Here is a 27459-nt window from a genome sequence, read left to right as displayed (position 1 = left end):
ACTAGATAAATTATTCCAGTTTTTTGCACAATCTATATTGAATTCTTTACCTCACCCCATGTGCTTACATGTGATCACAACATGTAGCCCTGGCTCTGTAAAGTGGAAAGAAACCTATAAACTCTAATTTCATGAAGTTAAGATTATATCTTGGAGTTGTCAGATTTAAGAAATAAAACTGTAATATGTTCTATCAGATTTGAATTTCAGATGAATAACACTTTTAATATAATTAGGACTCAGGACTTAATCAGGACTTAGGGTATACAATAAAGTTAAAGTTAGGTATGTATGTATTGTGTTGGTAAATATACAGTTGCAGACTCCGCTCTATTCTTTTACCTTTGGCCAATGCTTGCTTTCCTGAAGATAACCTGGCAAATGTGGGAAGAAGGCAAAGGCACTGACAGGAGATGAATGAGGCTATAAACCAATGCCAACCACCACTCACCTCCACACTGTCCTTGTGTAAGACAAATGCTGGCAAACTTAAGCCAGTCTGTGTTGGAGTTTCTGTTACTAGTTCCCAAATGATTTTCACCTGATAGATAGTCCCTTAGCTGCCTTTCTTTCTTTCTTTTTTTTTTTTTTTTTGGTTTTTCCAGACAGGGTTTCTCTGTGTAGCCCTGGCTGTCTTGGAACTCACTTTGTAGACCAGGGTGGCCTCGAACTCAGAAATCCGACTGCCTCCCAAGTGCTGGGATTAAAGGCGTGTTCCACCTTTCCCTAATGCTTCCTTTACTCATTCATTCTTTAGATCAAAAGACAGGACAATGGAACAAATGTGCAAACCGCAACCATTTTTTAATTTGGCTGCAGAAAGTTCTAGGCACTACATTTTTACTTTAACCATGCCAAATATGCAAATACTATTCTCAACAATAAAAGAATTTCTGGCAGAATAAACCATCCCTGACCTGTACTACAGAGCAATAGTGATAAAAAACTGTGGTATTGGTACAGTGACAGGCAGGCTGATCAATGGAATAGAATTGATCTTTCTAAATAGATCTTTCTAAACAAGGCCAGTGATACTATGCAGTCAGAGGTAGATGCGTGCATTCCTGGCTTTCGGGAACAGAACTTTGAGTTAGATTTCAGGCCCTCAAACTATCCTCAGCTGGACTTATAGCCAATGATAGAAGTAGCTCAAGAATGTAGGCAAAGACTGGTATCACCTAGAACTTCCTCCACTGAACTACCAGAAGGAGCTGAAGAAGTGATCATAGTAAGGAGACTGACAGTTATAGGACCAAGGGATGGAGAGGAAGAGCAGAGATCTGGAATGTCCTACAAGGCCAAGTTCAGGTCTGCTGAAACCTGCTGCTATGCTTTATTATCTGGCACAGCATGTGTTAAGAAAAAAGGCTGTTTCTAAAGGTATAACTATAGAAGGGTTGACGATCTGCCTGATGTACTCTGAGGAAGATTCAGTTGGCATAGAAAAGCAACAGTAAGGGTCCAAAAGTGCCAGCTCAAAATGCCAGTTGGCCTGACTTTCCTAGGCAAGGGTTTACCAGAACCAAAGTCCAATTCACAATGTGGCCTCTCTCCAGTTCTGGTTTTACAGTAATACAAGGGTGGGGGTTGTCAACATAAGAAAAGGCCTAAGAGTAATGACCTTCACAAGTCTGCCTAGCTTTCTCCTTTTGCTGTATTTAGAACAAAAGTTCCAGAACAGCCTTGATGCCCAGGCAGAGGTGAGTGACTTCCCAGTCTCATGAGAATCTTAATAAGAAGATAGCTACTAGTTATCAGACCTCTAATGTCTCTCGGGTTAGTACTGTGCAAGGACGAATGAAGACATACATACCTGAGGCTAAAAACTGCAGGATAATAATAATACCATGTGCTTAGCATATCCAGTACCTGTTTATTCTGTGTCAGCAGTCTCGGGTGTGGAAATGTGGTAATGTCTACAGACATCCTTAGAGTCTCAACTTGGTAGAGGGATAAAGTTGGATTCTAGTAGGTAGTAAAAACTATCAAACAGTGTGTGATCATTAAAGCCCCCCCCCCCTCATCCCACTCCCATCAAAACATTGCAAAGGCCCAAATGTCTACTGCCAAGCATGGGAATTACTACTTATGCTATCTTTATAAGATGGTACTTTTTCCATGTGAGAAAAATATCCCTTGGGATATTAACTTAGCCCAAGAATTCATTCTAAGTAACAACCTAGGTAGCAAAGTACAGGAAGATGAGAATGGGAGATGGATAAATTGAAGGGTAGGTTCATATATGGTAGATAGATGTATATATAAAAAAGCTAAATAGGTAAGTAGGTATTGGGTAAATTGGTAGGCAAGTAGATAGATGAACAGACAGATAGATTGATGGACAAACAGCGTCTAAGCTGGCCAGTTATCTAAGCTTTGCCTAAAGTAGACATTCTCAATTTGTAGGTCACAACCCCTTTGGAGGTCACACATCAGATATCCTCCATATCAAATATTTACATTATAATTCATAACACTAGCAAAATTAAAGTTACAAAGTAGCAACCAAATAATTTTATGGTAAGGGGCCATCACAATATGAGGAACTGTAATAAAGAGTAGCAGTATTAGGAAGGTAGAGAATCATTGGCCTACTCATGTTTATTGTCTGGCCATATTCATAAAATAAAAGTAACAAGATCCAGTTAGATCAAGGGTAAACTGAATGTAGCACAGTAGAAATAATGCACACTTCATTTATAATATAAACTTTAATCCTTGTCTTCCCCAAAGTCATATGAATTACAATTAAAATATATGACTATGGAACACCAAACTGCAGACTAAGCAGCTGTGTGCACTGCAGTGGGGAGAGGGAGAAAATGATTAACTAAGACTTGACAGAGAAAGCTAACTGTAATCAGAGAACACAGGCTTCTCCAACAGCATGGGAGGAGAGATGAACTGAATCTGGTCCCTCTCTGTGACAGAAGGGACAACTGAGGTAAGCACTAGCCTTTCAGGAGATATAAAATATCATCAACACAAATGACAGAAACAGACCACCCAAATGATCAAGTGGAGTGGGTCCCATCAGACTATTTCCACATGATACTCTCCTGCATAGTAGCACAGGAACTGCACTGATTACAACTCAAAATGACTCTGATACCGAAGAGCAGGTATACCTGTTGCCTTCAAAGTCCACTCCCAAGCAGCAGAGGATGATGAAAACTAGGATAATCCATAGCAGGAACTCAGAGCAGGGTGGACGCAAGACCTACCCCTACTATGAGCCTAAGTTCCTCAAAGCTTATACATACCACTGTTTCTGCCTCCTGAGAAGGAATGTCACAGGAAACAAATGAGCCGCAGTATATAGGTCCCTAAAGGTATGTGGAAGTTTGAATATCACTTTGCTGACCCATTAAAGGGCATCATGAAGATAACATTCTCCTGATGGGTATATTACAAGCAAGCACCTTGGCCTTAAAAGATTGTGTGTGCCCACATGTATAGGTGCCCCTCTCTCCCCTTCTGCGTGTGAGAGAAAGAGAGAAAGAGAGAGAGAGATAAAAGACAAAGACAAAGAGACAGATTTGTGTGAGACAGCCAGAGATAGAGAAAGAAAGAGACAGACCCAGGAAGACACAGAGCAACATATATAATGATTACATATATAACCTATTTAAAAGTAGCAAGAACCGGGCATGGTGCAAGATTATAATTCAAGCACTCAGGCAGGAAGACAGTGAGTCTGAGGCCAGCTTTGGTTACATGAAAACTCCTAGGGTAGCATGAGCTACATATAAGACACTAAGTCTCAAAAATAAAAAGGAAGGAAGGAAGGAAGGAAGGAAGGAAGGAAGGAAGGAAGGAAGGAAGGAAGGAAAGGGGAGGGGAGGGGAAGGGGCAGGGGCAGGGGAGGGGAGGGGCAGGGGAGGGGCAGGGGCAGGGGCAGGGGCAAGGGAAGGGAAGGGAAGGGAAGGGAAGGGAAGGGAAGGGAAGGGAAGGGAAGGGAAGGGAAGGGAAGGGAAGGGAAGGGAAGGGAGGGGGCAGGGGCAGGGGCAGGGGAGGGGCAGGGGAGGGGCAGGGGAGGGGCAGGGGCAGGGGCAGGGGCAGGGGCAGGGGCAGGGGAAGGGAAGGGAAGGGAAGGGAAGGAGGGAGGGAGGAAGGAAGAAAGGAAGGAAGGAAGGAAGGAAGCAACAACAAAAACAAAAAGTAGAAGGGAATGAAATAAAAAATAGAGAGAGGTAGTTAGGGAAGCTGGGTGGCTGGGTGGATAGGTGGATGGGTAGCAGGTTGTGGTAGCCAATGCCCATAATCCCAGCATTTGGGAGGTGGAGGCAGGATAATCAGTTCAAGGTTACATGCCACTCTGTTTCAAGAACGAGGGATGGGTGATAAGAATTGGTGATGGCTTTGCATTTTTAGATACAGTGACTAAAGAAGCCTTGGCAAGACAATAATATTTATCAGAATTTGGAGATCTAGAGAACAAAACCAAGGAATGTAAATACCTAGGGGTATCTACCAGAGTTCTGATAGGAAAAGCAGCATACCACAACTGAGCAACCTGAAGAGAGGGTAGAATGGAATAGCAGTAGCCAGAGGTTGGGAGATGAAAACAAGGGAGGGAAGAACTCCTTGCAGAGTCATAGTTATGTAGCAAAGAGCACTTGGAGAGCTGCAGCACAGCACTGACTGCAGCCAACAGCACTCTGTCCCACATGGAGAAACAGCCAGCCATTGGACTGAGCACGGGTTCCCCAATGGAGGAGTTAGGGAAAGTTCTGAAGGAGCTGAAGGGGTTTGCAACCCATAGGAAGAACAACAATATCAACCAACCAGACCACTCAGAGCTCCCAGGTACTAAACTACCAACCAAAGAGTACGCATGTAGGGACCCATGGCTCCAGCTGCATATATAGCACAAGATGGCCTTATCAGGCATCAACGGATGAGAAGCCCTTGGTCCTGTCAAGGCTGGATACACCAGGAGTGGATAAGTGGGTGGGGGAGCACCCTCATAGAAGCAGGGGGAGGAGGGATGGGATAGGGAGTTTCTGGACGGGAAATCAGGAAAGGGGATAACATTTGAAATGTAAATAAATAAAATATCCAATAAAATAAAATAATAAAAAAAGAAACATGCTGAGACTTAAAACTTTTTAAGTGCTTTTTATCTCAAAATAATAGCAATAATAAACAAGAAAGGGAGAAGAAGACAACTATTGCAGGTGATGGATCACAGATTAAAACAAGCATTTTATGGTGTTATATTTATCTCCAAAATCATCTTTTCCTATGCCAATCGCACCTCAACAAAGTGCTGAAAAGAAAACAAATGAGGCAGCATTGGATAGAGTTAGAGAATCAATAATTAATCTTCTTAATGTCATTGTGTCAGGGTGATATTTGTCTACATGAAAATGATAAAGCAGTCAAATGCTTGGCTTCTGTTTCTTATACTGTGTCTTCTGAAATCACCTTATCTATGTACCAATAAATTCATTAAGACGAAAGTAGAGTTTCTACAAACTGCATGATATCTCCTGGAGCTCTGAAATTGTTCAGGAAGATCAGACACTGCCACGTGCATGGGGTCGTATTCTTCATGAGCCACTTTTTTTTTTTTTTTTTTTTGAGACAGGGTTTCTCTGTGTATCTTTGGCTGTCCTGGAACTTACTTTGTAGACCAAGCTGGCCTTGAACTCAGAAATCCACCTGCCTCTGCCTCCCAAGTGCTGGGATTAAAGGCATGTGTCACCACTGCCCAGCATGAGCCACTCTTGACCATAGACAAGAAGAATGGAAGAAATGGAAGAATGGAAGGGAGGCCAGCCTCCCTTCCTTCCCTTTCATTGATCTCCTGCCTGGATCCTCCCCACAGGAAGCTGGGAGCCAGGCAGCTGGTGGATATCCTCCACCCAGGTCCAGCTGAGGGCACAGAGCAGGGTGGAGAATCATACATAGGTCTGGAAAAGAAAAGAACAAATAGTGTGTAAAGACCCCAAGGCTGGCCAGCATATGCTCAAGGAGTAGTAGTTGGCTGGTGGTCTGGAGTACTGTGACTAGACTGAGCTGCTAGCAGAGAATCTAAAGTGTCTTTATCTTACCAAAGCCCCAGGAACTTGTCTGATTCTCCTACTGAATCTGCCACATGCCTGTGCTCAGCCTGGTGAAGGACACAGGCACATGCACTATAATTAGTGGGTAAGGAGAGATGAAAGACCAAGACCTTTCACAGAGGAAAGATGGGAGAGGGAGAAATTGAAAGAGGGAGAGATGGAGGGAAGAAGAGGAAGGGAAAGAAGGAGAGGGAAAGGGCCATGAAGGAAGATGAAGAAAGATATTACATCTGTGTAATTCCTGGTCCCGGCCTCTTTGATATAAAGGAACTCTTCTATTCTTAATATACCCCATATTTCTTTAGATGATACAACTATGGACTTAGAGATTGATGAGTAGCTTAAAATGCACTACACACTTAGCACTCAAAATGACCACATTAACTCAATACACTTAAACACTGGTGAACCTTTTAACATATTCACAGTTATTTGCACAGGAAAATGCATGCCTGTGGTTGCTTGTCAAAAGATGGATTCCAACAGAGATTACAAATATATCTTTCAAATATTAATTTGCTTTTCAAAATTGGATTATTGATGCAAGTTGCCTTTTCTCTCTTAGAATTGAGAAACCTAAGGAGAATGACTGGTTGTTGACCATCCAACCATCCATCCATGTATATGCCTAACATACTTCTTCATCAGGCTCAGGGATAAGCTTCTGTCATGCTTCTGTCATTGCAAGCCCTAGATAGGACCACAAGTGGAAGGGAATGAGGCTACTTAGTGTATGAAATCCCTTGCAGAAGCACCCAGGTTCTGGGGTGCTCTTATAACACACTGTGTCCATGATTGTCTGTAAACAGAGCATGTAGGATGTGGAGCATCAGGAGGCAGAAGACAATGAAGGCAGAGTTTTTGTTGAAGAAACCTGTCCTCGCCCTTTCCTCTCTTGACTCTCACTGGTCCTGAGTGACAGCAGGAAAGATTCCACTAAGTAAGTGAGAGAAGTAAATGCTATGAAGGTATCCACAGAAGCAGATTCCTAAGCTTTTCACAGACATGGGCGTAGCAGCCTGGAGCTCCACACAGGAAGCAGGAGGGTGAGAACAGAAACTAATCAAGCTTATCCCTGAGCCTGATGAAGAAGTATGTATCTTCCCCAATGAGATGAGACAGCTTAATTACTACTATTAATACAGAATCACTGAAAGTCAAAGATGGAGGCATGTAGGGAGGTGGGGGATGGGATGAGAGACCTGGAGAATCTAAGTACAGAAGCATAAAGGGATATTCAGAAATACTGAAGGTATAGGGTTTCTGGAAGGCTCAGAAGTCAATACAGGGGGCTGTTTGCTGCAGCCCAACACTGAACACAACAGGTTTTCGATTTTGCTTCATAGTTTCTAGTAAGATCACCTCAGCCTGGTTAACTAAACATGCTGGTCTCTGAGGCCATACCTACTATCATTCAATGATCTCAGCAAACAGGCCCCCCACCATAACCTCCTCATTATAACCAATGGTAGAACTCTGGGATGCCTCCTCTGCCTAGACTATTCTATACCATGTGTGAAGACTCTACCTACAACATAACTTCCTCCTCCTTCCTTTGATGTCTCCAGATGGTTAAGTCTTCCTCCTCCTGTTCACCGAACACTTTTTGCATTTTAGATTGCAATTGTGAGTCTCTTGTAGAGAGTGCTGCTCTCAGTCTGTCACCCCTTACCCATTTGCCAATCTTCAATCCTCAACTGGGGTCCTCCACAGACCCATTAAACTCAGAATGAACAAGTGGACAGCAGCTATTATCACTTAAGACCATCAAGAAGACAGTTTCTTTGAGGTCAGGAGTCATGGCTTAATCTTAACTGGGTTTCTCACACTCTAATCTACTATCAAGCATAAATAGTGCTTAATTAACAATTATACAATGATCACGGAGAAGAAAAATGGAGATAAGAGTACCCAAAGGGAACCACAACATCCAAGAATGGATAACTTCTCAGGGTCATGGTAAAGTCCCTAATCATAGGTGTTAGTAATATCAAAGTATCAAAATCTTTGTCTAAGAACTCACACTGAAGAAAAACAAAAACAAAAGCTTCAGACTAGGATGATTTTAGTTGGTCAAGCACTTGCCTAGCATGCATCAAGCCCTGGGTTCTGTTCCCAGAACTGAATAAAACCAGTTGTGGCAGTATGGTGGTATGTTTATGTAATTCACGAACTTGGAAGGTAAAGACAAGAAAATCAGGAATTCTAAGTCATCATTTGCTACATACAGGATTTAAAACTAGCTGGAGTTCAGGGCTGGAGAGATAGTTGAGGGATTAAGAGCACTGGCTGTTCTTCCAGAGGACCTGGGCTCAATTCTCAGTGCCCATGTAATGGTTCACAAGTATATGTAATCCCAGTTTCAGGAAATCTGACCTCTCTCCTTGCTTCTGGGGCACCAGCAACCAGACACACATGTAGTCCATATACATCATATGCAAGCAGAATATCCATACACATAAAATTATTCATAGACAATTTATGTTACCCCCATACCACACTAATGTCCTCATTCATTCAATGTCTATATGAACCTTTATCTGAAATGGACTCAAGGTTCCAACTACCCTGAAGTCAGTCAGGCTTCAGGTTGTTTCCATCTTACATGGAATGAAAAAGTGAAAAAGTACAAAAGTGAAAATGACCAGGCAGTTTTCGGTTCACAGAAGAAAATAGGCACCACCATAACGGCCTGGTTAGACATCCTTATGTTTCCATTCCCAAAAGCCTGACAGTCCTCATCAATGAGCAGCAGAATATGGACACCCAACGTCCACAGATCACTTTCTAGTTCTCCTCCTGCCAGTGGTGTTTTGCTCCTGGCAAGTATCATCATCATTTCTCCTAGGTTCTCCTTTCGAGGCTGAGATGGATGATCAACTTCTCTGTGCAGCCCTTTTCTGTCTTCCAGCCATGCAAAATCCCATGCTGTGTTTTCATGGCAGAATCAGTTCACTGTCACTTCTCTATCTCTATGCCATCTCAGTCCCATGACAGTATCTTGCTCATCTGCCTCCTGATGACCCACAGGATGCTCATCACAGGGAAGGAACCACACACCGGTTACTATATTATGGAAAGGGGCACAAGAGCAGTCAGTCACAAGCAGGACAGGAAGTAGCAGGCCTTATGGTGGAAAAGAGTTCAGACTCCAGGTCAGATGCTCACTAGCTACAACCTAGGCCTAGTTCAACCAACACCCAGTACTGCATCTATAACAGGGTTGTGGGTTTGGGTGTGGTGATGCTAGTGCCTGACCAAGCAATACACAGTGCAATCACTCAGAAAGGCATATGCAACAGAGACTCACCATGGGTCAACTTTTATTGTCCTATAGTCAAGACAGGAAGAATGTGTGGGCTCAAAACCTACAGGCCACCAGATATTTCACCTACAAGGAATCAAGTAAAAGAGCAAAGCAAGTACATAATACATTGGTCTCTTTCTGATTATCATCTTCCAAAAAAAAACCCATCTGTTAAGAAAGACAGACTATCTAGATCAAAGGCTAGACCAGAGAGAAAAAGAGATGCCTTCCTATTCATCAAAAAGCCCTTAGAGCAGGTATATCCATGAGAAGAGTCTGGGAGAGTGAAGCACAGCATGGAGATGCTTACTTATCCATGTCACGCCACTCACCTCTGAGTGTTTATCCAAAACATGAAATTAATCTGTGGGTAAGATGTCTGTGTCTCGAGACCTATCTCTTTATTAGCTTCCTCTGAATAGGCTCCCATGTGTACCCACTGCCTACAGTTATTTCAGAATGGAAAAATCTGAACAATGTAGGAATCCAACTACCCACACAGTCTGTGTGGGTCACACATTCACATCGCCATAGCCTTCTGGGAAATGACAATCACTGCCTGGCTCCTTGTAAAGTTGGGAAAGGAAAGATTATCAACATTCTTCAAAGTCTCTGTCTCTCTCCAAAGACTGGTTCTAGTCAGTGATTGGAGAAGGTTACATGCCATAGAATTCCAAAATGTAAGTCTGAAAACTTGCAAATTGAAAAAAAAAATACAGCACTCCTGAAGAACTTTTGATAAGGACATTTTCCATTCAAGGTGACATACAGGGAAATAGCTAATTGTCCCAACCTCTATGGATAACAAAGCCAAGTGGGAGAGATCTTACATCAAAGAGAGGTGAGGTTTAGAATCTAACCCATTTAGGAAGTCAAAGAACCCAAGACAGACTATAATAGATACAACAGCCCTGTTTAAATATTAGCACCCTACTCTCTAGCTCTCAAACATGAATCAGTTACTGCTTCCATTTCTGGTTGCTAAATAAGAATGTGTCTGGGCCTTACAGGGCAACTGTGAAAAATAAAGTGGAGGCAAGCCAAAGACTTGGTGCTTGATGTTCTATGGATAAAGTTGGTGATACTGTGTGTACATGTTTATGAGTTTGCTGCTGTGAATTCAGGTACACATGTTCATGGAGGCCAGAGGTCATTACCAGATATCTTCTTCAGTTACTATTTTCCTTTTTCTTTTTCTTTTTTTTCTTTTTTCTTTTTTTTTTTTTTTTTGAGAAAGGATCTTTCATTGAACCTGGAGCTTATCAATTTGGCTAGACTGGCCATTTGGCCAGTAAGGTGCAGGAATTAACCTATTTCTACCTCCATCTTCATCACAAGAGTAGCAGATACACATGACTAAACCTGGCTTTCCACATGGGTTAGGTGCTGGTGTTTATAAGTAGTTCCTCATGCTTCCATGGCAAGTGCTGTGCCAACTAAGCCACATCCCTAACCCTGATGATACCATTTTTATATTTCTGATACTCTGACATCTATTCAATTTCAATTCCAGACATTGGGCCAGACAAAGGACCTTAAAATGACTGAGGAAAGTAAGCAGAGTTGGTCTTGTAGAGTTATGGCTTCCTTGTCAACAAATTTAATCAAAGCCTTAAAAAAAATACTGAAAAAAATTGCTATGTACGAAAATGCACAGACTTTATTTTCTCATCATTCTCCCCTAAATAGTGTAGTCTAACAACCACTAATTTTAGTATTTACCTTATATTAGATACTATTGATTATAAGTCATTAGAGGGTGACTTAAAGACTAATGTGGAACAAATGTAGGTTATAGCAAATACCGTGCCATTTCATGTGAGAAATGGAACTTCAGTCGAGGAGGAGGGGCCACTGAGGAATCAATACCCTGCGGCCACCAAAGGACAGTGGTGGGCACCACATAAACATGTTGGACTCAAGAGTAAATAACAGCCATGTCTTGCATTAAGAAAACATGTCACTTGAGTCTTTCAAAGGCTCTGAAGATAGCCATTAAGAGTGCCGGGCATGGTGGCCCACACCTTTAATCCCAACACTCGGGAGGCAGAGGCACATGGATTTCTGAGTTCGAGGCCAGCCTGGTCTACAAAGTGAGTTCCAAGACAGCCAGGGCTATACAGAGAAACCTTGTCTCGAAAAACCAAACCAAACCAAACCAAACAAAACAATTATATAGAGTAAATCATTAACAGAAAAGTACAAACCATTTACAAGCTAAAGAGTCTCAGTGAAGACCAAGGTTCTGCAGGCAGAGGTGAGATAGACTGAGGCATCAATGGTGAGGCAAGCAGGCACTCAATCAGTGCAGACATCTTTTTGCTGATCAGAATGGCATGCAAAGCCAAGAGGCTGGGATAGGGAGGGGAATCACAATAACCTACCCAAAAGCATATTCACCAGTTAGCCAGAAAACAAGGATAACAGAACACTTGATTTGTCCTCAGTGCCCAGGGTAGATGGAAGTAAATAAAATAGGCAAATGTCCCAGGATATTCTCATCCAGGAAATGCAGGAACCAGAGATCTAGATGGTCTCCTATAGGACAGGGCTGGCTCAAATTCTTACCTATGCACAGCAGCAGAAGCCAACTACTGGCTACAAAGGAAGAAGCTTTGTGTGGAGAGGCAAGGACAAGGAGGGCACAGTCCAGCTCTGCATGTGGCCTTCCATTGACTGAGCTCATACCACTCCTTAACCTCTTCTCATTAGCCACCAGCCCTCCCACAGGGGAACAAACAAAACAGTCTGCTATTCCTTCCAGCTACATGGTTGGTGTCTCATTTCTACCTGGTTCTTCTGACATGTGACCCGTCCATCCTATTAAAGCAGTACTGCCCATTCTCATGCCTGACCTGGCCTTCACCATGTCACTTGGTCCTTCATCTTGCCACCATGGTTTAGATACCACTGTGGTCTTACCATTCAGCATACCATGAATATTCCATGCCTCACTGGGATGCAGGTGGGCCATGACACCAGAGAAAAGAACTGGTAAGATTGAGTGAGGTCAGACCCTGGAAATCTCATAGACTTGAGATCAGCAGGAGTCTAGCTACTTCCTACCCATTTCTGTATCTCCTCTGGAACATGTAACCATAACATCCCAGTGAGAAGACCATGGCAGTCACTCATGTAGGAAAAACTCTTGGAGTCCTTCCCTATGCAAATAGAGCACCACAAACATCTCAGTCTGAGCCAATAGGAAACACACGCTCCTAAATCCCACCCTACTCCTCAATGTTATATACAGCCCCTACCCACATGGAATAAGGCCCACAAGTTATTTCACTGAGGATAGGCTGAAAGTGGCTGTTTTACTGAGCTGTAACACTTGGGAAGAGTTCTCTCTCCCAAACCATTGGACCTTGGCCTCACCTGGCTGACCAGGCTCATGCCCCTGCCACTGGTGCCACTGGCACCATCCTCGTAGGGAAACCTCAGCTACTTGTCCTGCACAGGCTGCCCAAACCTCCTCACCTCTCTTTTGCTCTTGGCACTATCATCTGGACACCAGTCCCGGGGTGCCTATTTATCCCAGTTCTGCTTTGCCCTCTTGGCAGACAGCAGACAACACTTCATCTTCCTGCATCCACTGGTAGATAAATTTCATGAGAAATAGGGACACCCTGGGGTGTGAAGGTTCTAAGCACCAGGTCCTACAGTGATGCCTGGCTGTGCTTGTTAAATGAAGAATCTTAGGAGATCCACCTCATAGTTCTGAAGCTTAGTAGCTGCATCAGAAATGGTTATTCTCCATCCCTAATGGATGGCAAGAAGTGTCCTTCCATATGAACAGGGAAGCCCATATTCAATAGCACATCACTAAATAAATGAGCACAATGGTACTAACAGGGCCAGCAAAATGCTTCTATCACATCAAGCTCTGACTACCATCACTGGCTGTGCTCCATTCAGGAAATTCAGATTTCTATGAAATGGGGTTAGTAGTGCCCTCTGCAGGAGCCAAAGAGCAGAACAGCCATGCTCTAAAGGCCACAGTCTGCAAAGAGAAATCTGGCATTCCCCAGGACTCTTACCTCTAATTTGTAGTTCATTCACTAGTTGAGGCAGATTTGCTTGAGAGCATGGGTTCAATGGAGCCACTAGACCCGAAATGATGCTGGGACTCCACTCTGTGAGGCATGGAGCCCTTTTGTTTCCTGTCAAGTAGTAAGCAGTACTTTTGGAGGTGGAGATTACAGGTAAGATAGGATACACATTACAGGTAAGATAGGATACACAGCATTTCAAGGGCAGCATGGGGACGAAATCCAGATATGTCGACACAGTCACAGCCCCAACAGACTTTCTATCATTCTCTAAAGTTCTCACACAGCTGGTCCCTTAAGTAGAGTATTTTACTTTTCTCCAAACATGGCCACTTGGCCCACAAATGGCTGAAAGGACTTAGATGACAACAGGTACAGTGTCTCAGGTCCTCCTCAACCCTCTTCTTCAAGGGAGTGCTAACAGGGTGTGGAAATATAAATGGGCAGGAATGAATGAAGGAGACAGCAAGCCTAATTCTGCCTTCATTTTTACTAAAGGTTAAAGAACTGGCAGAGACACAGGTGACAACAGTAATGACAAGCTACAACCAGGTCACAAGAAAGCTCATGAGGCAGCAGCTTGGTAAGCACAAAGGCCCAGAGGGGCTATTTACTCACATGCAAAACAAAAGCTAATTGAACTAGCTGGGTTAACATAGTGTGGAGGAAAGGCCATTAATAAAGGACCAGAAAAACAAAAACCAAAACAAAAACTGGTACCCACTATAAAACTCTATACCTTATGCTAACTTACCTAAACTATACATTTGCCAATCTGGACTCTATTCTTGAACACAAAACAAATTACATGCTAGAGAGAGAGAGAGAGAGACAGAGAGAGAGAGAGAGAGAGAGAGAGAGAGAGATCTATGCATGCCTTCTCTAGTTAGCATTCACCTTGTTATCCTTTGCAGTATACTCAATAAACTATTTTTCCTATTCCAATCTTCAGGGTAAACTCCCGCCCCTTCTGTCAATCTCTTCCCTGGTACCATGGTAGTATATTCCATGGGTCTATACTTTCTTGCCTTCCACAAAAGCACAAGAAGGGAAAATAAAACTGAAGTTTTGTCAAATGCCCACTGTTGTATAGCTCGTGGATTACGCAAACTTTACATACTACTGTATGGCCACAGAGATGAGCGTCTTGTGCACTGTCACTCTATGAGGGGGAAAGTATCACTAATCCAAACTCAGGTCCTGCTGTCCTTCTGAACCACGTGTACCTCAACCATCTAAAAGCCCTTGCAGGGTCTCATCTGTCCAGTTTGCTGGCCTGCCTAATGTCTTTTTCTGCTCTTAATTGTATGAGTCCCCAGCAGAAACAAAATGCAAATTTCATTAAAGTAATAATTGAATTTTCAGCTTCTGTTGTTGGCTTATAATAATCTGCTAGCCATAGAACATGGTTTGCGTTTGCACCAAAATAGCCCCATATAACATGTCTTGTCCTTGTTTGAAACTTGACAATAATGACTTTGAAGTGACATCTTCCAGTTGCTTCTATGCATCAAGTTCTTCAGATACTGGAGCATGCAGGATCTTTTTAGACAAGGTCAAAGTCCTCTCTACTCACTAGTTGCTGTGATCAAACACTTCAACAGCCCTGAGCCTCAGTATAATCCTCTACAAAGTAGAAGTTCCTTGAGGAATAAATGAGATATTTCATGGAATGCCTATAGGCCAGAACCAGATAAACAGTAAACCAAAAAGTTTCAAGCTTAGAGGCTAACTGACGTAGCCAGGCAACGTCAACCAGATACCAAAAATCGTTTACTTGAATTCTGCTGTACATAAAACAAGAGTCAGGGATAACTCAGAGAACGACAGAGGAGAGAAATATTTATAAAGAGTTAGGGATAGCTCACAGAATGACAGAGGAGTCATTCATAAGCTAGAGCATCCAATACCCTCAAAGAGACAGCTACCATTCAATTCCAGCTGATGGCTGCAACCATGAGGGGTATAGGTTTGCTAACTCTATCCATTTTTGTTATTGTTTCCCTTTTTGGTAAAAGGAATGCCATACATCCTGAGTTCTATCAGTATTTTCTCAACATTTAACCACTTGTAATCAGTTTTTTAAAATGATGAAAACAGTGGTCAGACCAAACTCAACACTATTGTGGACCATGGGCAGGCAAACCCTGCTTGCTGAATCAGAGATGGAAAAGGTTACTATCATTCTGATGTCCAGCGGTTGAACAGTGTCCTTCCTTCTCAAGTTCTCATATCCTCTACAGTAAGAATGTGCTTTCTTTTCCAGACAAATGAGTGTTTACTGACTTATGCACATAGCAACATGTATTAACAAATACAGCTTAATGCTGATGTCAGACAATACCATTGTTCTACTACTAAGGGGAAGGGAAGGATACTATTGCTGGTAAAAATACTGGTCTCATTTCAAATTGATAAGAACATCCATTCAGAAGCAAGGTTTTAGGAACAAACTGCAGATCTGGAAGTCAACCCTGTGATCAAATCCTCAGAGTGGTAGTAATGCATATCAAGAAGGAACAGAGGGTGTGTGGTTAGAACAGAAATGTTGAATATCAATCTCCAAAGAAAAGTTCCACACTTAAAGAACATTTGAATTTCAAAGTTAAACAGTGACACAGGCTCATAAATTCCAAAGGTCAATAAAATCCTTCTCATCTTGAAGAATAAAAATCACTTCAAATTCAACTATGTACTTCTCTCTCTCTCTCTCTCTCTCTCTCTCTCTCTCTCTCTCTCTCTCTCTCGATCTCTCTCTCTGTGTGTGTGTGTGTCTCTCTGTCTCTCTGTCTCTGTGTGTGTGTGTGTGTGTGTGTGTGAAGGGTGTTACATGTATGCACATATTTCTGTGGATGTCAGAGAACAATTTCCTTATGCTTTCTTCGAGTTTCTTCCACCTTTTAGACAGGGTCTCTCACTGGGCAAGAAGTTAGCCAATACCTGCCCTGAGAGCTCTGCCTATCTCTGACTCCCATGTGAGCACAACTAGATCATAAATGTGTACCACTAACCAGTGTTTGATGTGCATTCTGGTGATGCAAACTCAGATCATCAAACACTTGCCAGACAAGTGAGTGCCTGATTCACATGCTTTTAAAGCAAACAAAAAACACACACAGAAAAGTGATTACTTCAAGTGCCAAATATTTAGTAGATTATTCCAAAGTGACACATCTGTATAGTTTTTATACTGTAACTGTACACACAACAATCAAGCTTGAAACTACTGTGGTTTTTCCTGTACATGCATACACAAATTCAATGCCTTTTTTCAACTTAGCTCAGTACTTCCCATAACTTTTGCTGTTTGAGAACAAAATGACTATGTTGTAAAAGCTAGCATACCCCTCTTTTTCCTTCTCTACAATTTCATTCTTACTGTATAACATCAGCAATGTCAGGTTAAAGGCAGCACTTCCAAGCTTTCCTCTAGCCTATCCAAACTGGCAGCATCACTAGTCCTCTTTGGAACATTATTACGCACAATTAGAATTAACTGAACAGGGGCTGGAGAGATGTCTCAGTGGTTAAGAGCACTGACTGCTCTTCCAGAGGTCCTGAGTTCAATTCCTAGCAACCACATGGTGGCTCACAACCATCGGTAATAGGGATCCAATGTTTGTCTGAAGACAGTGACAATGTACTCACATACATGAAATAAATAAATCTTAAAAAAAAAAGAATTTACTGAACAATGGCTGTGTGATTCTTCAACAGTCAAATAACCAAGACTTCTGATTAATGAGTGGGTAATATATACAATATGGATACTGACAACCAAAGAATGGTACACATCCTTGGTAGGGCAAACCAAAGAGGGGCACACTGTAATACACTTCAAAACTGATGATGTCTAGTATCAACATGTAGCCCTGACTTGCCTGGAACTCAGAAATATCCACCTGTCTCTGTCTCATGAGTGTTGAGAACTTATGGTATATTGATAGTATAGCCTATTAAATATTTTCAAATGGTTTCTTGGGAGTAACTGAAACCATGAATAAGGCAGGCACTATAATCATAGAAACCAGGCTTTCTAATTTCATTGGGATCCAAGGATCCTTCAGGAAATACAATAAATATTCAAGGTCATTTCTCTACCCTACAACAGGGCTAATGTCATTTTAAGATCAAAACTGGGAATAGAAAAAGCAGAGATCATCTCAGCAACCATCTCATAACCCATAAAATGGTGGGACTCAACCTCCCTTAATGAGCTTAAGCTTTCTTAGCTTAAGGCACCTGCAAGTTCACTATGGGTTCTGCAGACTGGAAGCTGCTTATCACCATTCATATATTTTCACATTCAGAAATCTGGAAGATTTTGCTTAATCTCAGCACATTCCTATTGTCTACTAGCTTGATTCTTGATTTAACAAAAATTATCAATGCACCTTTTATATTACACTTTCCATTTCACTTTGCATTTGACATTCTATTTTCATATAACCCATAATATCCTTAAGAACTGATACATTTGTGCCATTAGTTGGAAGGCCAAAATGGACTTTGCTGCTATCAAACCTGCCATAGAGACTAGCCCCAGGGAAGAGTAAAGCCATGTCTGTGTAGTCTAGATTCAGAAAAAGCTGGCAGGGTCCCTGGGCTGAAGGATGGGCCCTGAACATCTAGCTGAGTAATCAGGCACAGTTGGGCAAACTCTTGTCTACACTCCATGACCCCTATCTCATGGTCTATGTGTTCAAACTTTACAATTCTTAGTTTTCACTGCAACTCTGTAAAATGGTCAAGTGCCTGGACCCTTTGCCTTTCTGTTGAAATTTACTGGGATAGCTGCCAAACACATTCAGCAAAAACACATTTTGCTTCAATAAGAATAGAAGGAGCAGTCAACAGAGGATTTAGGAATGCAAAGTATGAGTACAAGCTGAAATCAGCTCAGAAATAAATGTAACTATACAAGTGTTCAAGACACTGCTTATACATGAACTGGACCTTTTATGCTCTTAAGGGATCTGCCTTCAAGTAACACCCACAACTCTCACTTGTCCTCACTCTCTGGTCAAGGGAAGCATTTGCACTGAGCTAGTTATAGGTTATCACAGGCATCATAATGAATGCCTAAAAGTCTCTTTCTTCCATATGATGCCAGTTCACCAAGAGCTGAACACCTATCTGCCCCTGGAGTGCAGAAAAGAAAAACCACAACTGCAAATAAAATCTACCAGGCCCATGAGGGAAGATGGATCTGGGAGAAAATAGCAAAATGGTTTCAATTAAAATGAAGGTGTGCTTGGACATTACCACTCAAGTCCAAAAGTTGGCATCACCACCATATTGAAAGAGAGACTGTAGAGCTGTGCCATGGGATCTCAGAATCACAGATGTTCACAGCGCCAGGAACCAGGAGCTCCTATCCCTTTCCCCAGGCTTGAGAATTCTACACAAAATCCATCCTAACTCCAGGGAGGAAGGTCAGGAGTTCAATGGCATTCTTGAATCCTCAGCAAGTTCGTGGTTAGCCTCAGATACATGAGACCTTGCCTCAAAAAAAAAAAAAAAAAAAAAGGAAAATGAAATACTGTAGTAAACGTGTGGAAAGAAGAATCCTTCTAAATAAATAATTATTATGGACTCATAAAGAGTTAACATTGGACTGGGAACTGGTAATAAGATGATGAGACCAACAGGCCTTTCCTACAAGGAACTGAGAGACACATAAGGGCAGAGATCTCAGAGGAGCAAATGCTACTTGTTCTATGCTGTTCACAGTGTCTCCACATAGGACAGCCATTGGGCAGAAACGACAACAACATGGACACTGAAGGCAGTGTTTGAGAAGATGTCTATGGGCAAAGAGCTACATACAGAACAGAAAGAACACAATGAAGCTTAAGAAACAAGGAGCTCAATGAAGCAGCAGAACACCAATGAACACAAAAATGGTAAATTTCAGGGGAAAGGAAGAAATACCAAAAATATCAGGATCACTGTAAGGGTCAGAAGTTTGACAAGAAAATGGAGGTGAGATCTGCCAGCACTCAGAGCTAGAGGAGTGTGGGTGTACTCACCCCTCTGCTTAGCAAACATGTGAACACTGACAGTAAGCCTGAAGACCAACTCCTCTCCTGATACTGTAATAGGTGCTAGATGTCAACAATAAAGTCACTTGAGGACAAGAAGGGAAACAAGAAGCTCTGAGTAAGAATGGGAGGCAGAGCAAGGAAGGGGAACATGCAGCCTAGTGGAAAGTCATGAGCCCTGAGGCTGAGGTCCAAAAATATTAGTCAGGTGGACTGAGAAGGCAAAGAGAGGATGAGAGAACCAAAAGTGTCTTGAAGAAAGAGCAGAGTCTACAGACAACAAACAGCATAAGCCAGGCTATGAAGGAACCTGGGTGGCCACACAGAAAATGGGAAGATACCAGGAGACAAGCCAGGGAAAAGAGCAAACAGCAAAATGGAGCCCTAGATAGCTCTGGATACTCTCTAGAAGGAAACAAGAGACACAAAGGAAAACAGGCAACAAAAATCACATCTGCAAGAGGCCAAGCCCAGGATGTGATATCTGATGGATAGAGTGTATGAGTGGGAGGGACAGTGACTACGCCAAAGAGCAAGTCAAAACAGACAAGAGTTGGAGATGCTTGCTCCCAAGGTAGAGGAAGAAATGAAAATTAGCAGTGTGAAATAAGAGATTAAGAATCTAAGGGTTAAATAACAAAAACGAAACAAACAAAAACTCACGCTGACCCCCATTAGCATCTTCCTTCATAACCTACTTGTCATGCTTCAAATGACTCCTGCAATGAAGAGCTCCTCACCTGGTGACCTGATGGTTAAAACTGGCATTCTCTCTCTAATGAGTCACTTCTTAATGACATAAAGTATATGTACGGATCCTAGTTCCATCCATACAAGCATACAATGGTAAAAGTGCCTCCTTTTCCATTTATAGCTCTTACTAATTAAAAAGACTTTAGTTGCTTCCAATTCAGTTATGTCAGACTTCCAGTAGAACTCATGTGTATGTTAGTATGCCAACCAGTGTGTTTCATTTTGACAATATTATTTCGTGTAAAGGAGACTAAAGCTCAGGGAACAAGGGACCATGATCCAAGAACTCAGCTATGCTTGCCTGGGCTTACTTCACAGTCTGGGATGCCTGATTCTGTTCAGCACTTTAGTCCCATTGTGCGCCTTCAGGTAATCAATTAACTAATAAGACCGCTTAACCTTAGCATCAAGAGTATCTGCAGCTCAGAGGAGATGCTGGGCTCCACTCTCACGAGACCCATCGCATTGAAATTAGCCACAGTTGAAAAAATAAACAAGCCCACTGAAAATATGAACCATATTTCCACAAATCCATGCAGCAACACTCTGTTATTTATGGCACCAGCCACGAAAAAGCCAAAGCCTTAAGGGTATCAGTCAGTGGGGTGTAAGGGGCATTGTGATGATTGACAACTGAGAAAGAACATATGTATGTACAGACCCTCCTTAAAAGGCAGTAGACAGCGTGTATCATGGAGAGATGACTTGATCCTTGGTGGCCACTCAGATTCCTCTGGAGTCTAGAGATCTCAATGTCAGCTGAAGATCATCCTAGATGATCACCATTATCTTACCACAATGAACTTGTGCTTTCACATCTTACCTAGGGACATCTCACATCCTTCCTGAGGATTACAATCATTACAATCATGCACAAAGCAATCTTTGTTATGAGGGAGTTGACATCTGACTTCTGGCCATGTCCCTGGCAAAAGTTGGGAGCTATGGAGCTGTCCTTATTTTATGTCTCAGTGACAGCTCTGACTGCTGAATCTGATCCTGTCACACTGAGCCTCTGTGTCTCCAGGGTAACATCCCAAACTCCTTTCACTGCTTCTTATATAATCAACTAGAGGGGACAATGACTTTCACCTATGTCTTGCATGCTGACTTGTCTATAGGCTATTCTTATAGTGCAAAGCCTAGAAATAAATGCTACAGGCTACTAGTGCTTAGAAAGTGCAGGCCCTTAGTCTTCACCACTCCGTTTAGGTATTTTTGCTGCTGTGCTCATGCCACTTAGCACCCAATGAATGCAGTTGTGAGTCAGAGATTCAAGTTTATTCTTAAATAATATACTGACAAGTACAGCACAAACACCCAAACTAAATATTACCTTTATTCTCCCATTTCTCAAAATTTCCTTAACAGTCTTGAAAAATCATTATGTCAAGGACTCTAGGCACTTCATCAGCTATAGTTTGACCAGGTACTTTGATGCTTCTAATGGGTCTTTAAGCTGATACCAAATTATAAATACAGACAGCCACAAGCTGTCCACAACTTAGATCTCCTCTTTGCCATTAGGGGATGTATTCCTTACCAGTATGTGACCAGAAAAAAATATACTACACAGTTGAAGTGCCAAATTATTTTTTTCCTTTATTTAGTTATTTGTTTGTTTAATGTATGAATGCTCTGATGAAATATACACCCAAATTCTGAAGAGGGCATACGATGCCCTTATAGATGGTCATGATATGTGTCATTGCTGGGAATTGAACTCAGAACCTCTGGAAGAGCAGCCAGTGCTCTTAACCTCTGAGCCATCTCAACAACTCCATCAAGTGTCAAAATCTTCTCTAGCCTCTGAATACAGTGAGTGTATTTTTTATGCTGTGGTTTCAAATTAAGTACCCAAAGGTAATCCAGTGAGAGGCAATGCTCTGGAATTAAGAGGAAGAGAAGGACAGGATGCAAGTCCCAAATGTCATCCATGTAGGAAGAGATCTCTGTAAAGAAGCCAATGCAGATATCCAAAGAAATGTAGAAAGATCTAGCCAACAAATGATATCCGAGCAACATGACTGAACCCTGCCCATAGCCTAGATGGTCATTAACTCAGTATAACCACTTATATTAGTTACTTTTCTTATTGTTGTGGCCAAACATGTGACAAAAACAACCTAAGGAAGGAAGGGCTTAGCATGGATCACTTTACCTAGTGCTATCATGGCAGGGAGACATGGCAGCAGGAATCAAAGGAAGCTGGTCACTTTGAATAAGAACAAGTAGAAAGATATGAATGCTGGTGCTAAGCTTGCTTTCTCCTTGTTTATTCATCCCAAGACCCCAGCTCCTGGACTGGACTACCCACATTAAGGGTGGGTGAGTCTTCCTAGGAACTCCCTCACAGACACATCTAGAGGTTTGCCCCCTAGATGATTCTTGATCTTGTCAAATTGGTAATCACTAAACCATTTCATTAATAAATTATTTTCCCCCAAATCAGTTCAGACTGATTTATGCCACTGAGCATAAACCAAAATTCTATAGTTGTATTCCCCAGTGTTAGACCTTGCATGTTATGGTACCAACTTGAAAAGAAAGGGATTCAGTAGCATAAGTGAATGGCAATTAAGGCCCGACTCATGGATGGTAAGGTATTGAGGACAAGTGATTATTGAGTATTCAGCATTAAGCAGGGCATCCATACCATCCCCCACAATTATCAAGGAATGTCACACAAGAGGGGTTAGAAAGAACCTAACAGCTGAAGAATAGAGAGAAGGACCATGAACAACAGTCTTATGGGCATGCCATAGCCATGAAACTCATGAATTGATAACGGCTACAATGGCCTACGCAGAGTCTACATAAAAATGAATAAGTAAACTCATTCATAGTTGAGGGAGGGGCTCATGGGGCCACCACAGAGTGCAGCTAATGACAGAGGAAAACTACTGTATAGAGGAGATGAGATCATTATTGTCACCAAAGCAGCCTTTGGTGAGTTATCATGCTCTGGTGGACAGCTTTGTACCCATCCATGCTTATGACAGCCCAGGACATTATGAAGTAAAAGCACAACAACAGATGTAAGTGGGATGAAGTCTTGGTGAGAAGAGATGGGGGCTACTGGAGATGCCTGGATAATACAGGAGCGTAGAGAGACGAAGCATAAAATTATACACAAGCATAAAATGGTCAAAGAATACATTTTTAAAAATTGAAAAAAAATTCTACAACCTTACTGTATAAAGACCATGTGATATCTAGTACAATTCCTCGATAAACTCCAATACCTCCCCAAAGCCCCGGTCTACAGTACAGTATCAAAATAAAACCTTAAGCCCTTGAAGCTAAGCTGTTCTCCACCCAGACTGGCTGAGAGGATGTGTTGGCCAGGTAAATAAGGCTTTTACACTGCATGCTTTCCACTTTTAGAATAGTAACATTCACTGAACTATAAGTAATTCATTGTTTAAAAAAAAAATCTGTACAATGTATGCCACATAGAAATGGTAACAATACCAGTTGTTTATATTGTCAATGTCATCATCGCCTTTTAATATATATTGATCACATGTACCCTAACTCTCCTTTCTATCCCTTCCCAGATTATTATGTTATTATTACTAGCAGTTTTGCTGTATTGCCAAAAGCCCAGTTTTCCCTTTTATTATTATTTTTCTTTGCTGTGCTATGCCATGTTGCATTCTGCTCTGCTCTGCTGTGGTTTGTGGCAGGGTTTGTTTTTATAAAAGTATCATTATGTTAAGTGATGCTAGGCTGGAACTCAAAAGTTCTTCTTTTGATTCCTCTCAGGATCCAGAGTATTGGGACTTTAGGCACAGCTGCCACGCCCAGTCATGTTTTTATGTCAAGAAGTGAACTAGCGCTGGGTGCCTCTGTTTCTGTTACAGGCCCCTCTCATGCTGACTGAGATGAGAAAACTTTTCTGCTAGCTTTGTGAGAATTACCATCAACTCACCAACTTCCCTGTACAGAAAGGAGTCCCTCACTGCCAGAGTAGTTTAACCTATTTAGCTGTTTAAATGAAATCTGAAAAGTCCAGTGATATGACTAAGAGGAAGGGGAGAGTGACAAGGGTGTGACACTGTTCCCCTACCACAGGATTGGCATTTAGGATCATCTCCATTCTAAGGTTCAGGAGCAAGTTTGGTTCCCAGCGCCTACAATAGGCAGCTCACAACAATCTGTAGCCCTAGCTCCCAGGTATCTGACATCTCTGGCCTCTGAGCATCTGCACTCGGGTGCACTCATGTGCACAAACTCATATGCAGACATACACACACCCACACATAATTAAAAATAACAAAATCTTTAAATAAAGAACAATCATCCCTGTGCAGCAAGTGTCATCTTTATATTCAACCTCACTAACACAAGCTCGAAATGTGAACCCAAGTGCCTAATTAAAAGGTAGCCTTGAGATGTCAATAAAATTATGCACAAAGGAAATGTTCAAAAACACAGTACCAGCTCTGTTTAGTCGGATCGTTATATAATTTTTTCCCCTAATTCAAGTGTGGGGCAAATTTAAAAAGGAAGTCTACACATCTATACCACCATTGCCTCCATTCCTGAAACTAAGACACAGTCACCAACAATCAAGACACTATACTACATTCAAAATTGCTGGCTGAAAAAAATAATGAGTCTTGTATTTCCTGTTCATTTTTGGATAGTGGCAGCAATGATCATTTGCTTTTAACTGTGCAGGGAAGGCAATTCCTATGCCCCGTCCCCAAGCTCTCTTGCCAGTTTGAAGGATCATCTTTCATGCACAGCTTCAGCCTGACTGCACCTACAAACCTCCCCCCCAGTACACTACCATCTCACGGCTGTGGTGATGATTAACCTGTCTGTCTCCCTCAGGAGACAGTGTATGTCTAGATCTGTTATCTTTGAATTCTCAGCATCGGATTTACTGACAATGCCACCAGCAAGAAAGCATTCAATGTGTGAACAAACAAATGACTATGTGGATCAATAAATGAAATATCTAGCTTAAGGAAAGTCAAGCCACTCACCAAGGTTCAACCTTCTCCCTGTGTTTACACAGAAGTCATGTGACCAAACAGGCTTTGAACATTTGTATACCTGCTCCCTGCCACTGAAGAAACTTATATTTTAGTTTTAGTCTAGTTTTTTATTTCACTCCTCACCTTGCTGACTTGTGCCAAATACCTCTGGGATGCTAAAAGTTATTTATCATGACAGGCAACATTAATTCAGTATTTCACACAAGGAACACTAGGGCTTCCAGGCTCTTTCTAGGCCTCTGTAACAACCTGTGGTCCCTTACCCTCCCCCATTTCCTTTTACTTGGTTTTTGTTCTTACCTTCAAAGCTCCCAGCAAACAAGTAAATCCAGGTGATGGCTGGTATACAGAGTAGAGTCAAAGAGGCAGCCAGGAATTTCCTTCTCCCTCTGCAGATTCCCAGCATCCTCTCAGAAGTGCCAATCTCTAATTCCAATGTGGTGTCTCTGTGCAGAGCAAGAATTCCTCAGCATCCCTCATAATACTTTCTGGAAGGGAAAAAAAAGACACAGAGCTAAATACCATTGTGATGAGCAAGCAGATAGAGGTAAACAAGAAAAAAAGAAAGAAATATCCCATAGATCCTAAGAATAGATTCCCTGGCTCATGGATGATAAATGATGCTATACTTTTGTACATGTCAAAACTGAGACACTTAAATAAATGATGAGGTCTATAAGGGATCTAACTCTCTGTCACACACAGGGAGAGAGAGAGATCGAGATCGAGAGAGAGAGAGAGAGAGAGAGAGAGAGAGAGAGAGAGAGAGACCCATACACACTTAAAGGAGCATTTAGCTAGCATCTATTATAAAGTACTAACCCGCTATGCTATCAAAACTAGGACATAAGCTGACTTCAAAGAATACAAGGACTAATTAAACAACATGATTCGCCCAAATGTGACAATTGAAACTTATATGGCCACTGATGAGTCATGTACAGTCAACATGGCAGGCGGTTTCTGTGCTCCTCACAGAGAGGACCACGAAAGGCACCTGGGGCAGAATGAAGACCACGCTTAAAGCCAGGCAGCTTGGTTAGGTCACAACATAACCTGTTGAAACTGTATTATGGTCAGCCGAGAACTTATGATTATCTCAGCTGGAACTGTCTACATAGTCCCCTATTGTGGTAGACACAGAAAAGATAGAAATTATCTTGAGAACTGACAAGAACTAACCAACTTGGACTGGGATAAATGATCCTTAAACCAGGGAGAAATGGCAGTGATGGGTTAAAAGAAAACAAAATTGATGAGGAAGAAGTAGAGAGCACATGATATTGATATATTAAACATAGACACAGACAGAGACACAGACGGACACACACACACACAGTCTTGCTGCCTGCTGTTCCTGCTGTAGAAATCTTAGCTACCTTTCCAGCACTCTGTCTGCCTGGATGCTGCCATGCTTCTCATCATGAGAATAGTGGACTAAACCTCGGAATAGTAAGTCATCCCAAATTAAATGCTTTCCAAAACAAAAGTTGCTGTGGTGATGGTGTACCTTAACAAAAATAGGGCACTGACTATGACAGAAGTACCAAGGACTGAGATATTGCTGTGATACACCTGACTGTGCTCTTTGGAGGAATGTAGGCTTTGAGGCTTTGGATTAGGTAAAGAGTTAAATGCTTTAAGCTGGATTTAATGGGTCATACTGGCAGAAGAAAGAAAGACAGTGATGCTTAGAGTGACTTGAACTAGTTCAAGAGGTTTCAAGGAAGAAGAATATTAGCACATGGCCTAGCAACCATTCTTGTAATATTTTGGTAAAGAATGTGGATGCTGTATGCTCTTGTCAAAAAAAAAAAGTGTGCGTGTTGTTTGTTTGTTTGCCTGAGGCTAAATTGAAAAGTTTTTCCTCTCTGTGAGGAGCACAGAAACCGCCTGCCATGTTGACTGTATATGGCTCATCAGTGGTCATATAAGTTTCAATTGTCACATTAGATTAGTAGCTTTGGCAGAGATAAATTCCAGACAGCCTCATATTGACTGTTGAGTGGTTATTACTAGTCATGATTTTGCAAATCCATAATGAAAATGAGCAAGGAAAAACACCAAAAGTACAGTTTGAGGAGAAAAGGAACATCAGGAAAAAGGTTTTTTTTTTTAAAGGCTGATGCTAAATAAAGGAAGTGGTGACCTCAGAGCAACACCCCACCCAGCTAAGCTTCCAATTTGGGTAAAGGAATTAAAGAAAAGGCCTTTGGTTGCAGC

The 27459-nt window shown here is 41.9% G+C and overlaps 1 protein-coding gene across 4 annotated transcripts in view; it reads right to left on the bottom strand.

Annotated features, from left to right (window-relative positions):
* Large1 (LARGE xylosyl- and glucuronyltransferase 1) overlaps positions 1–27459 on the bottom strand; it is a 458660-nt gene that overhangs the window by 331161 nt on the left and 100040 nt on the right. For 3 of the 4 annotated variants that reach the window (XM_029480702.2, XM_029480704.2, XM_029480703.2), the window contains 2 exons: positions 25537–25724; positions 13419–13541 (listed from right to left, as the gene is read on the bottom strand). In XM_029480702.2, coding sequence (XP_029336562.1) covers positions 13419–13541; positions 25537–25642 — 229 coding nt within the window. In that variant the 5' untranslated portion in view covers positions 25643–25724. The remainder of the gene's footprint in view (positions 1–13418; positions 13542–25536; positions 25725–27459) is intronic. The other variant, XM_021170066.3, reaches the window with a different exon arrangement.

This window comes from Mus caroli, unplaced genomic scaffold, assembly GCF_978045245.1.
Source record: "Mus caroli unplaced genomic scaffold, Mus_caroli_1 scaffold_10, whole genome shotgun sequence".
Classification (NCBI taxonomy): domain Eukaryota; kingdom Metazoa; phylum Chordata; class Mammalia; order Rodentia; family Muridae; genus Mus; species Mus caroli.
Note: the sequence above shows the minus strand (reverse complement) of the source record. Positions and strands in the feature narration are given on the sequence as shown.